At 44.6% G+C, this 13,065-nt stretch overlaps 2 protein-coding genes across 13 annotated transcripts in view; one reads left to right on the forward strand and one right to left on the reverse strand.

Annotated features, from left to right (window-relative positions):
• CRB2 (crumbs cell polarity complex component 2) overlaps window positions 1-13,065 on the forward strand; it is a 140,600-nt gene that overhangs the window by 123,755 nt on the left and 3,780 nt on the right. For 10 of the 12 annotated variants that reach the window (XM_075120358.1, XM_075120359.1, XM_075120360.1 and 7 more), the window contains 6 exons: window positions 77-639; window positions 2,541-2,706; window positions 3,445-4,312; window positions 6,500-6,616; window positions 7,754-7,880; window positions 11,903-12,366. In XM_075120358.1, the coding sequence (XP_074976459.1) occupies window positions 77-639; window positions 2,541-2,706; window positions 3,445-4,312; window positions 6,500-6,616; window positions 7,754-7,880; window positions 11,903-12,130 (2,069 nt within the window). In that variant the 3' untranslated portion in view covers window positions 12,131-12,366. Of the gene's footprint in view, window positions 1-76; window positions 640-2,540; window positions 2,707-3,444; window positions 4,313-6,499; window positions 6,617-7,753; window positions 7,881-11,902; window positions 12,367-13,065 lie in introns of those variants that run through there. The other 2 variants (XM_075120361.1, XM_048822725.2) reach the window with 2 other exon arrangements.
• The window catches only part of DENND1A (DENN domain containing 1A), a 421,003-nt gene that overhangs the window by 29,730 nt on the left and 378,208 nt on the right, over window positions 1-13,065 (reverse strand). The window lies entirely within an intron of this gene.

Here is a 13,065-nt window from a genome sequence, read left to right on the forward strand (position 1 = left end):
TGGAGCTCAAAACATCCCCAAGCCACCTGCATTGCCCTGCCTTACAGAACTGATGTGTCTTTCCTTTCCCTTCCAGAGTACCCAGCAGGAACGTTTGGCTTGGAGAATTCCTCCAGCTTGGCTTCCTTCACAATTGCTGATAATCTTGGTGCAAACTTCAATGTTTCCTTTTTTATCCGTACTCTGAAGCCAAGTGGCCTAGTGCTGCAAATCAGCAATGGGACTGACCCCTGCCTCACTGTGTACCTGAAGAATGGCCAGCTCCAGATAGCAACACCATATGCAAATGCTGTGACTTTCTCAGAAAACCTGGCTGATGGGAGAAGATATATGGTAACTCTCACCTTCCAAGGAGGAAGAGTTCATGTCAGCCATTCAGACAGAGATGTGGAGCTAGGGCAGCTGGCAGTGATGCCTCTTGTAGCTGGTTTTCAGATGTCTGTTGGTGGACTTCCTCACCAAGACCATTTGAGCACATGGGGAGGATATTTTAAAGGGTGTCTTCAAGATGTCCAGCTCAACAACCACCGAATGGAGTTCTTTCCTGCTCAGGCTGAGAACTACAGTCTGCCACAAAAGGTATACGTGGTACAAACCACTAACCTCGCACCGGGCTGCATCTCTGATGACACCTGCAAGGTAGGGACTCTCACTGCTTTCTGCATATGTGCATGGTTGTTTATTACAAGCAAGCCTCTGTGGCTATACAGCAGTTTGGCTGTTTCACTGGTGTGATTTCAGGAAAAACGCGAGTGTTTAACTGTTGAAGGAGAAAGCGCAAAGCCCGCAAACATTCCACATCCAATCCATCTCCTTCACATACTTCTACCCACCACTCCCTCCAGAGCTGACATCCACACCCAATGCATACAACAGTCCAAAACCACCTCCATCCTGCAAACACACTGAGCAGTCCACCTCTTCTTTATCCCCATGCCCGATCTATGCACCCCAAACAACACAACTCTACCAACACACACCCTATCCTTTAACCTTCTCAACTCTCCACCCTCCAAATACGCTCTCACCTCTGGCCCACAGTGCTCCATCTCTTTAACAATAATTGAGTCTCTCAGTACCATTGGGGGGGTCAGGATGTGTCTGATGGGGGACTCTCTCTCCTTCCTGCTGTATGTGAAGGGTGCTAGGCTGTGCTCCCACTGCTTCCTCTCCCAACTCTGCCTGCATTCACTGCACCTGTTGCAGGAAGCTATTGCCACCTCTTGCTGCTCTGCTTCTGCTGGTGGGAGTGTCACCCTGGAAACAGCTGCTTGTGTTGTTTTCAGGGACTTTTGCAACTTGCCTCCTATGTTTCTCACACTTCCTTCTGCGCCTCACAGTTTTGTTTTCACCTGCACCTGTGAACTCCAGCGAAGTGATTTTAGTTGGTTATAATTAGCCACTCTTCACACAGCACTTTGGAAAGGGAATGCGCTATATAGGTGCTAAGGGTTATTATGATGATGTGCTGTGTTCAGATGCCAGTGAACATCAATGCTTCAATTAAAGGAGTTTTAATGGAACCTGCAGGGATTGGCACCTTCTCTATTTGCTTTAAATGACTTAGAATTGGCCTTTAGCTCGTGATGACTATTCTCAACTGCATGTAATTAATCAGCAATTACCTAGCACCATGAGGTTTCTTGATCCACCAATAGCCAGTGTTTCCTTGCAATCTTCATGCTATCAAAGGACTGGGCAGCAAAGGAGAGGCTGTGTCAGAAGAGAAGGCCCTAATTTCCTATGAGAGGTGTAGTATGGAACATGTCTTGCCTCTGTTTGTTTGTGATCTGTAACCATGAGTTCATCCAGGTCCTACTCCATGACGCTTTTCTCATCTCTGCGCCTTAGTGCATTTATTTCACAGGGTGACTTATTAAAACCAAGAACTGTGAGTTTTTGTAGGAGTTAGGCTATAGAGAGCTACACAGCTGTTTGCTTTGATTTGAACACACAAAGACCAAATTAAAAAAAGATGTTAATTCAAAGGTGGTAGGCTCTGGTAGGTAATCAACAGCGTAGCCCATAACAAAACAAGAACAGTAGATTAGAGCTGATTTTCCCCTGCCCGCCAATAACTAAACATAATCTCCTTGTATCAGATCCCACAGAGACCCAATGTCCCCCCAAAGCACAACATACTCCAAACACCTGCTCAAGTAGATGAAATTTGCAGCATCACCTGAAGGTCAGCAAATACAGACTGTTTTGCATCAAGGGAAGGAGTGAATTCTAAAGTTAGGAGGTCCCCACGGGGGCAAGCAGCTCTCTTATAAACTGAGGAAACTCATTTTTGAGTTATCACAGCTGCAGCAGGGCCTGGGGGGAGAGGAAAGATCCCAGCTAGGTGTTGGTTTCAGAGGATATTTCTGTTGTCTCCAGCTCATTGTTCTTATCAGCATTACTGCAAGATCTCCCCTCCCCAATTCAAACACCATTAATGCAAGTCTTGAATGTCACATTTCCCTCCACCGAACTCCATTTCTTTTATCCAAAGATGAACCATCCTCTTCCTAAATATGCGCGCTCCTGTTTTTCAGTCTGGACCATGTCGCAATGGTGGCACATGCACTATCACCTGGAATGACTTCAGTTGCAGCTGTCCAGCAAATTTCACTGGGAAAACCTGTGAGGAGAGAGTCTGGTGTGCAAGTGACCCTTGTCCCACAGCCACTTCCTGCGTGGATGTTCCAGCAGGATATGTATGTAAGTGCTGCCCTCCTCATTATGTGCAGGAAAAGGCTTTATAGCTGGCTGTCTTCAATTAGTCAGTATTTCCAGTTATCACAGTTGCCATAACTGCCATAGGCACTTGGAAAACTAAAGGAATGCAGAGAGAGGAGCTCAGCTCAGCAAACTAAGAATGCAGCATGCTGTGTGCTGTCTCAGGTCTGTGCTCCAGACGGATTTGTCACCTAGAATGTAATAGTGAAGAAAGAGCGCTTAAGCATTTTCTTTTTGCTACTTTAACTTTCACCCTCTTAGGGAAGAGAGACAATTGTCCATTTCTGGCACTGATTACAACGATGCTAAGGTGCAATCAGTGTAAGGATCAGCCCTTTTCACTTAATGTTCTGCCAATTCCAGAACCTCAGGTTATTTCGTAGAACAGGACTCTTACCCTTGTGTATGACAGCAGCTTCTGAGTCAGCTAGGAGATAACCACAGCAGCAAGACGGAGAAGGCCAGTTAGATCATCTTGGCCTCATGAGAGATTTCCTAGACAGGAAGCCAATCATAGCTAAGAGCTTTAATGTCACCAGCTGCTAAGGCTTTAAAATATAGGATGAGATGCAAACCCCACCTCTTCACACAGCTTCCCAGGATACTAATGGAACAGAGTCTTCCAGGAGTTTGCCACGTGGCTCTTATCAAATGTGACACTTAATGTCCCTCAAATCCCTATGGCTGTCTATCTTCTAATTTCAGGTCTTCTAATTTCAGGTCTGGCTAATGCAACATTTCATGGCAATGCTGCCATTGAATTCACCACCAATGCTTCAGTCACCAGAACTCTCAACAGCCTCCACCTAGACTTCAAAACCAGGGACGAAGATGCCATTTTGCTTTGGGCTACTGAAGAGGTGGACTCCCTGCAAATTGCCATTCAGAACTCCACTCTGCTTGTGGATATTAGAAGTGGGAACAGCATTGAGGGGGTCAGTTTCCTGAGTCAGACACCCGTTGCGGATGGCTCCTGGCACAGGGTCACTCTGTCTATGGAAGAGCCGTCTGCACTGTCTTCACGGTGGCTAGTTCATTTGGATGCTTCTGTGAACATGACTCTCCAGGGGAATGCTGGGAACCTGGACTTCTTAAAGAACAATGTGCTGGTTGTACTAGCTGAGAACTTCACAGGCTGCCTTGGCCATGTGAACATAGGGGGAGTATATCTGCCATTCACTGGCGCGCTCTCCTACCCTCAGACAGAGCAGTTTCGGCAGTCTAACAGGGGGCACGTCCAGCTGGGCTGCATTGGGGCTGATGTGTGTGCTTCAAGCCCTTGCCTCAATGCGGGCACTTGTGAGGATTTGTTTAACTCCTTCCGGTGTGCCTGCATTGCCGGATGGGAGGGGCCTCTGTGCGAGTCTAACATAGATGACTGCAAGTCCAGCCCGTGCATCCACGGGGACTGCGTGGACTCAGTGGCAGATTTTCAGTGTGACTGTTTCCGGGGATACATTGGGAAGAAGTGTAACATCAATGTGGACGATTGCATACGACACCAGTGCTTAAATGGAGGGACCTGTGTCGATGGGGTTTACAGCTACTCCTGCGAGTGCCCAGCTCAGTACTCAGGACCTCGCTGCGAGTAGGTACCCTTCTTGGTTTACTGGGGATAAAGTAGCATCCAGGTGTCTTGGATTTTACCTTATCAAGATGTTGAAAAAATATTCTGGTGCTGAAAGGTCAATGATGAGTGAGACGTACTGTCAGTCTGTGACTGGCAGGTGTCTAGAAGGCTTGGCATATTTTGCGTACTGTGGCCCTGATCCCGTAAGGTGCTTATTGCCATTTGGAAGGTGCTGGGCAACCTCCAATTCTGTTGAAGGCTGCTCAGCACCTTGGAACAAGAAGGGCCATTCTTCAATAGTGACATCTACACGATAAATTGCAGAACCACATGGTAAAGTGCATTTATTGTGCATGTCTTGCCACCTCACCTACATTCTATCCACAAATCCATCTCCTGCAGGACTTATTCAAACATTCCAAACCTCTGAGCAGATTCAGACAGTTGCCTTTAAAGTAAACAAACAAGAACAGCCTGCTAGAGAGAGGTTTCCTTCCTTCCTCAAAAAATAACTCACCTTCTCAGCCCTCCAGTTCCACAATTCCGAGGCTCAGGACAGGAAGTATTCAATGATGCACCATGGACAGGTTCTAGAATCATAGAAATGTAGGAGTGGAATGGACCTTGAGAGGTCACCAAGTTCAGCCACCTGTGCGAGGCAGGACCAAGTAAATCTCGATGATCCCTGCTGGGTATTTGTTCAACCTGTTCTTAACAATCTCCCATGAAGGGAATTCCACAACCTCTCTTAGAGGCCTATACCAGAGCTTAACTACCCTTATAGATAGAAAGTTTTCCCTCATATCTAACCTAAATCTCCTTTGCTGCAGATTAAGCCCATCACCACTTGTCCTGCTTTCAGTGGTCGTGGACAACAGTTGGTCACTGTCCTGGTTATAACAGCTCTTAACACATTTGATGACTGTTATTGGGTCCACCCTCGGTATTCTTTTCTCAAGACTAAATGTGTCCAGTTTTTTTTAACCTTTCCTCTGGACTCTTCAATGTGTCTGCATCTTTCCTAAAGTGTGGTGCTCAGAACTGGATGCAGTACTCCAGATCTCACCGTAGCCGAATAGAGCTGGACAATTGTCTCCTCTTACAACACTCCTGTTAATACAGCCCAAACGATGTTAGCCTTTTTTGCAAGCTCCTCACATTGCTGACTCTTATTCAATTTGTGACTCAATATAGCACCCAGTAGATAGGGTGTGGGTGTGTGTGTGTGTTTTTATCCCCCTGTATTGAACAGGATCCCATTCCTTGAAACACATAAGCCTCTCCAGTAATGACAATGAACTTCAGATCAATCCATTAGAAAGAACATGGGACTTACTTATGCATGGCTTTTGGTGACTGTAATGGAATTGTCCCTGAGGAGAGTGTGATGGAGCATTGTTTTTCTGTATTTTGCTTTTTAATTGATGACTCAAGCATCTCAGGCATTTGAGGAACTCCCAGGGCCTTTGATTCATAATGTGAGCCTGCCATCTGAGCCTGTAGCATGAGTGGCAGCAGGGTTGAGAGCTGCACTTTTGGAGCAGATAGCAAATTTTGTTGTTAGTTTAGATAGACTCCAGCATTTTTTAGAAGTGAAAGAATGTTTCTAATGAACAAAAGAACTAGGAAACAATGTGTTATGTAGGCAGGATACTAGAGCACTGAGACTTGATAAACAAATACACAATTGAACTTTATTGATCACATCTACACTAGGACTCCTAAAAATGTCACTCCATTACTATTGCAGCATCACTGGGAGTAGTACAGTGGGCATGCAAGTGAAGACAGTTTGCCAGCATTTTAACCACTCTGTCTTCCAGTCCTTCTGTGAAGAGGAGGGGTTGGTCAATGTGGTAGTGGTGCCCTGTATCCACTTGCGCTCCTAACATTGCCATGACGAGTACAGCTGCATCAGCGTTAGCAAGATTGGGAAGTTTTAGGGGGAAAATCCTAATGCTGACATAACCTAGGAGAATTTGCATAGCACTGCAAAAATCCTATTCCGGCATTCTCTGGGCTGAGTGTAAAACCATGGATGGGCTCTCAGAGGCTTGTCTTATCTGTGGTTGTTCCAAACTGCTGGTCAGGAATATCTCTTGCCTACTACTCCAGTGTGCTATTCCTCCTTTCCCTCAGTAATAGCTGACATTCCTGCTCCTATGAATAGGACAGTTTTAATGTGTGTGGTTGTGGTTTTGCCAGATGGCCGTTCCCACCTCAACAGTGCGGCAAAAACTTCACCTGTCTGAATGGAGGCAAATGTACCAGTGGGACATGGGGAGCCAACTGCACCTGCAAGCCGGGCTTCACCGGAAGGAAGTAAGAAGTGCCGTTCCCTGATGCTGCCTGCAATTGCAGATGATACTAGTGCCAAAGTATCACATTTCCCACAGTGGAGACTGTTGGAGCAGGCTGGCAAATACTTTTCATCACAGTTATTTGTCCCCCCACACTATTGAAATGATTACGCCTAAATTTTCACCCAGCCATGCTGTGGAAGAGGCAGTCCTGAGGCATGGCAATGGTATTGAGCATCCTCCCAGAATGTGTGCTCTTCCTTCATTTTTGAAATGTCTGTGTTTTGCATGCCATAGTTAGAGCCAGCACATGTAGTGATAACAATGGTGATGTAAATTCAGGTGAATAGTGATACTGACTGCTGTGTTAGAGAGGGAAACCCAGCATGGGCCACCCAACTACAGGGAATTGCCTCAAACCCAAAGATCACCGTTTCGCAACAGAAACTGCAAACATTTGTTTACATTTGTCCATCCTCTGCTCTTTCAAACGCTGACCTTGATGGCCACTCGCCTCGCTGGAGTTCAGTGCCTAACCCAAAGAGCTCCGCTGGCTTTTTCTCAGCCGGAGATAGTGGAAGGAAATGAGTGTGAATGGGTGAATTTTTCAAACTGTTGTGCCTTTTGGAAGTAATTACTGCAAGGTCCTAAAGGCCAGTGGTTCTCAACTAGGGGTACGTATACCCCAGGGGATACGCAGAGGTCTTCCACGGGATACATCAACTCATCTAGATATTTGCCTAGTTTTACAACAGGCTACATGAAAGGCACTAGTGAAGTCAGTACAAACTAAAATTTCATGCAGACAATGACTTGTTTATACTGCTCTATGTACTATATCAGTGTTTCTCAATCAGGGGAAAGTGATTTATTTTTATAATTATAAGGTAAAAATGAGAAAATAAGCCATTTGTCAGTAACAGAGTGTCTGTGACACTTTTTCGTATTTTTATTTCTGAGTTTGTGAGCTAGTAGTTTTTAAGTGAGGTGAAACTTGGGGTACACAAGATGAATCAGACTCCTGAAAGGGGTATCAGTAGTCTGGAAAGATTGAGAACCACTGCAATAGAGGCTTTGACACCAAAGGACAATTCTGTAGGATCAAAGTGTGTCCTGGAGCACATTATTTTAGTTAATTCTAATACCTTTCCCCCTCCAGATGTCAAATTAACATCAATGAGTGTGATCCAAACCCGTGCCAGAATGGAGGGACATGCCAGGACTCTGTGAACAAGTACGAGTGTGTATGCAGTGCCAGCTACACCGGAGAGCGCTGTGATGTTGATGTAAGCAGGTCCTTTCCCCCTCTTGTTAGCGTCAGGTCTGCTCTCTCCTTCTATGCTAGCTGCTTAGGTTGTGAGGAGTGAGCAGGAGAGGCAGTTTGGCCAATACGAGGCAGGCTGAACCTGCTGATTTTGGGATATCAGTGGAATATCCTTCATTCCTTGACACATTTCATATTCCTACATGAATCTGGCTAAGGGAATTTTAACCAACACAGAGAGCAGGCTGGAGAGGAAAGTGCACTGTTTGGCAACACTGTAGCATGAATATTACACTTCGGGGGGAGGAGGGTTCTAGATTTCCAGTATTTTAAATAAATGTAGCAGATACTTTTCTGAGTGTGTACTGGCTTATCTGGACACTGTGGCTGTTGTCTGTTAGCTTCTCCTCAGGTTGCACCAATCTCTGGGCGACAACCAGAAACACTGCCATTGGGCCCAATGTGGGGAGGGAACAAGGAAACCAAATTACATCTAAAGTAAAATGGAGCTAGACAGTAGCCAAGCTGATTTGTGTAAATCCTCAAGTCTGTTGCCACTTTAACATATTGGATTCTTTGTCCTATTCCAAAATCCAATTCAGTTTGCTCCAGAGTAGGTGATAAGTAGGAAAAGACTTGAAATGGAAAATTACTGCCATCTCCATTGAAACCAACTAAATTCCAGGAAAGCCAAACATGTTGGATTCAAAGGAAAAACGAACTCCATTCTTTGATCTGGTATATTCTAGCCGGACCCTAGCGATTGAAAAGGGATTTTAGCAAAGCCATTCAGTAGTAGCTGGCTGCTTATTCAAAAGTTATCCCCATGCCCCATGGAAAAAGCATCTTAATCAGTTGGATTATAGGGTGTGACAGGTGCATCCAGTCCAAAGGACAAGGCATCGTTATCAGCTGAATGTCTCTGGTACGATTATCAGTGGTGCAATGATTGACAATAATGAAATGTTATCCATTTCAGTAGTAAGGGTACTTAAGTTGCCACCCTCCTGGAAAATTCTGTGCTAAAATAGAATACAGGGCAACTTCCTACATGGTATTCCTACCACCATCTCGTGCTCCCTCGCACTAAACTGTTTTCTGGAGACTGGAATTTGTCGGCATTTTAACATATGTGAATGGGATAAAAAGCAGCCACTTCCCCTCCTAAGCTCAGTTGCTAGGTTGAGCTGTATGTGCCTGGAGTCTGGAAGAAGGCATTAGATAAAATCAAAGGTACATGTGATTAAAAAAAATACCATGCTACCTACTGGAGCCAATCCTCTTCCTAAACCATTAGAGATTGTCCATCACACTATCCTCATTAAGCCTTGTGGTTTCTACCTAAGCAAGCAAAGGATGGGAGAGCAGGGCTAGAATCTTCCTTTAACAAGCTGCTAGGAAGGCAGACTCATGCTTTTTTGTGTTCTGAAGCCATTTGCATGGGTAGGTAGTTTGTCCGGTAACTTGGGAATGTACTAACCCACAATGCATGGAAAGCTGTCTAGTGAATACTGCATGTGCGCTAGGGCAGAGTTCACTGCTGTTGCTGTTCGTTATTTAGGGAAAATATAATGCCATGATGAAGCCACTTTTACCTTTCCAATTTGCATTCATAAACCCGCAGCAGATACCCCAAGACCTCCACTTCTGTCACAGGACACTTCTTGTGGATTTCCTGTATTACTTTTTGCTCTCATTTCCCTGTAATGATTTTCCTCTTCTACCCTGTGTTCAGTGTCTATGAACTCCTAGTATTTTTTTGGGGGTGGTAGCGGTGGGGTCTGGATAAGGGGACGGAAGTATGCTGTGCATTTCCTCCAAATGGTAAGAGGTCTGTTCTCAAGCTAAAGCGCACACAACAGAAACCATCAGTAACATTACTACAGACAGGCGAGGAGACCTTTAAATGAGTAGGCTCCAGCACCAGGTCTGCATTCTTCAGCTGGAGGCGCATGTATGTAGGGCCAATGTGTGACTAATCTGCATGCTGTACTAAATTATGCCTAACTTCAAATTACATAGGAGAATGCTGTAGGAAGTTGTTTATTTAAAGGGAAAACATCAACTGGAAATTTAGTCAATTAAAAACAGATTCAAAAGTACATCCAGGTCCCATACATGCCCCCAAACCCTCCTGCCGCATATTGTGGTTTTACAAATGTTTTATTGTCCCATGTTGCTGTGTGACAGAGCCACACAAAACACAGACACGGACTGTATCCAAGTACTGCCAATGCATTATGGAATTACAGATGCTACTTGTAACAATTACTAGGTAACATTTTTAGGCTAATTCTCCCTTTAAATACAAACTTTCTTTAATGAGGCAACTTTCAAGATCCTACACCGTGTTTGCACATTAGTCTCTCTCAGGGCACCTCTAATCCTAAAGGAGCCAAAGGAATGAACATATTAATGCATTAACTTCTTCCAGGAACCTCATCTTACCTTTTAAATCTTTCATCCACTTACTGACCTAGCCCAACCCTGCTTAGCTTGCGAAAGCTGATGAGACCAGAGCATGAAGTGGGTGCTGCTGAATTCATACCTTTTGCTAGTCCCCCCCGCCAGGGTTAAAACATGAATCCAGCTGCCCCAGTTTTAGTGCCTGACTAGGTTTGTTCTGAGCTGGTATTTCTTAAAGCTGGAGCCTGTACTGTTTTTAATAAATAAAATTCCTATGTAATTGGCTGGACAATTGCACGTTAGTAACACACAAGCTTCAAGGTATCCAGTTGTAGGGATTTAGAGCCCAGAACTCACTACTGAACTATTTTAAAATGTCTTGTTCCTTATAAGACTCCTCAGGTCCTCTAGTTAGTCAGATAGCTATGCTCGTTCTGTGCTGCTTTGGTACCACACAGCCTTTCCTCTGGCTGTCAGATGTATTAACTGCTAAGCCTGCAAACATCTGTTTTTAGTAAAGTTTATGTTAATCTGATGTCCCAAACACAGTTCCGCAAGTATGCTCTGAAACAAGGGCCTGTGCATTTAATCTTGCTGCAGATGAAGGTTTGATAGCCAAATAATTTCTTCAACCCCTTAGCAGAGACAACATTAAACAAACCATCCCTCGCTATGGTAGGGAGAGTTCTAGATTTACTGGGGGATTGCATTGCCCTAGATTTTCTTGTCAGTTTTTGAAAACTTTTTCCAATTTTTGATACCTTGCTCGTAACGCCCACCAACTTGTTATATTTTAGTCTGACAAGTATGTTAATGAGTTTTCTTACAGTACAAGATTCCTAGTGCAGCCTCTGATTGCATAGGCCTCTGCATCTCAATGGATGGGTCCTGCAGTGAAAATCCACAAATAAGATAAAAGACCATGTTAGTGAAGAATACAGAGCATGTGCCCTTATTTGGACCATTCCACCCTTCCTAACACTGACTTCTGAAGGGCTGAGCAGACTGCATCTGCTTTTTTTTTTTTTTTTTATAAACAGTTTTGTTGCTGGGGTACAGTGCAGTTAGCTTCCCAGCATTAATGAGTTCCTGCTCTTCACTTCCTTGGGATAATTCTGTCCTTGTGACCCTGCCTGAATTATCATAATGCTGTTAACTATCCCATTGGTGATGCATGCTTGATAACATTCTCTGTATTACATAGATTAAGTGTCACCCTTCCTGAAGACTGGAAATGCAGGACCAAAGTTCTTTAATGCACACAGGCTTGAGGGTTGGCCCTAATGTGAGTGGTTAAGGTAAAAAATACAGAGGTCAATGCTGGCTGTTTTTTGTTTAGACAAACATTACGCTATGTGAATTTTTATATCAATTTAAATCAGGCTTGATGGAGAGATTTAAGCTTGAAGCTAGCCCAGATTTTTCTCTCCGCAGCGGCCCTCCCAAGCTCTGTGCTTCTTACTTTCATTTGGGTTGCAGTTTTCGTCCTTTGGTTTTTTTGTTGGCTAGTCTCAGTTTATGCTTTAGCCCAGTCTGGGCTCCTTGATCCCTCCCTTGACTCCTGGAGCACAAGTAAGCTACATGTGAGTCCTTGTAACTGCTGGGGTCTCATTGTTTCTCCATTAATTTCTTTTGCAGAAAGGGACTCCAGGTGCTTTCTTCCCATTCCCATTAATTGAAGTAGCTGCCCCTGTAACCTGTGGCTGTTTGCTGCTACTTATTATTGGTCTCATATTCATGATTCTCACTGCACGGAAGAGGCGCCAATCGGAGGGAACCTACAGCCCAAGCCAGCAAGAGGTGGCAGGAGCTCGCTTGGAGATGGACAGTGTCCTAAAGGTGCCACCGGAAGAGCGTTTAATATAGGCAGCACCTTGGCAAGGAGATGCACCTGCAAGGTCTGCTTTGACCTTGAGATTTTTCCAGCACTTGTGGCAACAGACCCTCCTCTAGCTCAGTTCCTTCAAGGCATTGGTGGTGACCTGGACTTACACATACACAGCAGATTGTTTAAACAGGGGCAGTTCCAGCACATTACATGTTAATCAGGTCAACTACACACTGCTGGTCTCTGGCTCAAAATAAAACCCTTGACCTGCTTCCTTTCATGCCTCCACTAGACTCCTATTGAGACAGGAGCTCTCTGAGATGATGTAGGTGTTTGCACCTGCTAAGAGATGTCCCATGCCCCATTCCACCACTTGTACAGCAGTCACACTGTTAAAGACTGCTGCAAAAGGAAAAATTAATTAGACACGAAAACTGCTGCAGGTGGGGAAGCTTTTCCTTGAGTTGCAAAGCAAACTATCTACTTTAATGTTAAATACTGAGTCAAAATGTATAGAGGATATGATCATTTTGTGTGTTAGTTTAACTCTCCAAAAATTCAAACAGACTTGCAGCCCTATTGGGCTGAGGGGTACGAGTGTTTCCAAAATTGTTTTCACAATGTAGTCTTTAACAGCAACAGCAGCTGTGAACTCTTGCCTCCTGATAGACACAACATTTGAAGGAACTGTCAGGAACTACTGAAGTCATTGTACAATCAACACATTTTATAAAGTAACCTCTGTTTGGGATAGAACGTTAGACATTCCCATGGGTACCGCCCAGGAAGTGTGTAATAATAACCTTGTTTCGGAGGGGGTGGACTGAGATACCTACAATGCTTGTGCTAGTTCAGTGCCTATTGCCAAATGTTTGTTCTTTGTTCTCTGAGACCGAGGGATGGGGACAGTATCACCCAACAGACAAATAGGCAAATACCAACTGCATTGCTTCCCCCTAAGTACATGGTTTTC

The sequence above is a fragment of the Caretta caretta genome, chromosome 16 (genome assembly GCF_965140235.1).
Source record: "Caretta caretta isolate rCarCar2 chromosome 16, rCarCar1.hap1, whole genome shotgun sequence".
Taxonomy (NCBI): domain Eukaryota; kingdom Metazoa; phylum Chordata; order Testudines; family Cheloniidae; genus Caretta; species Caretta caretta.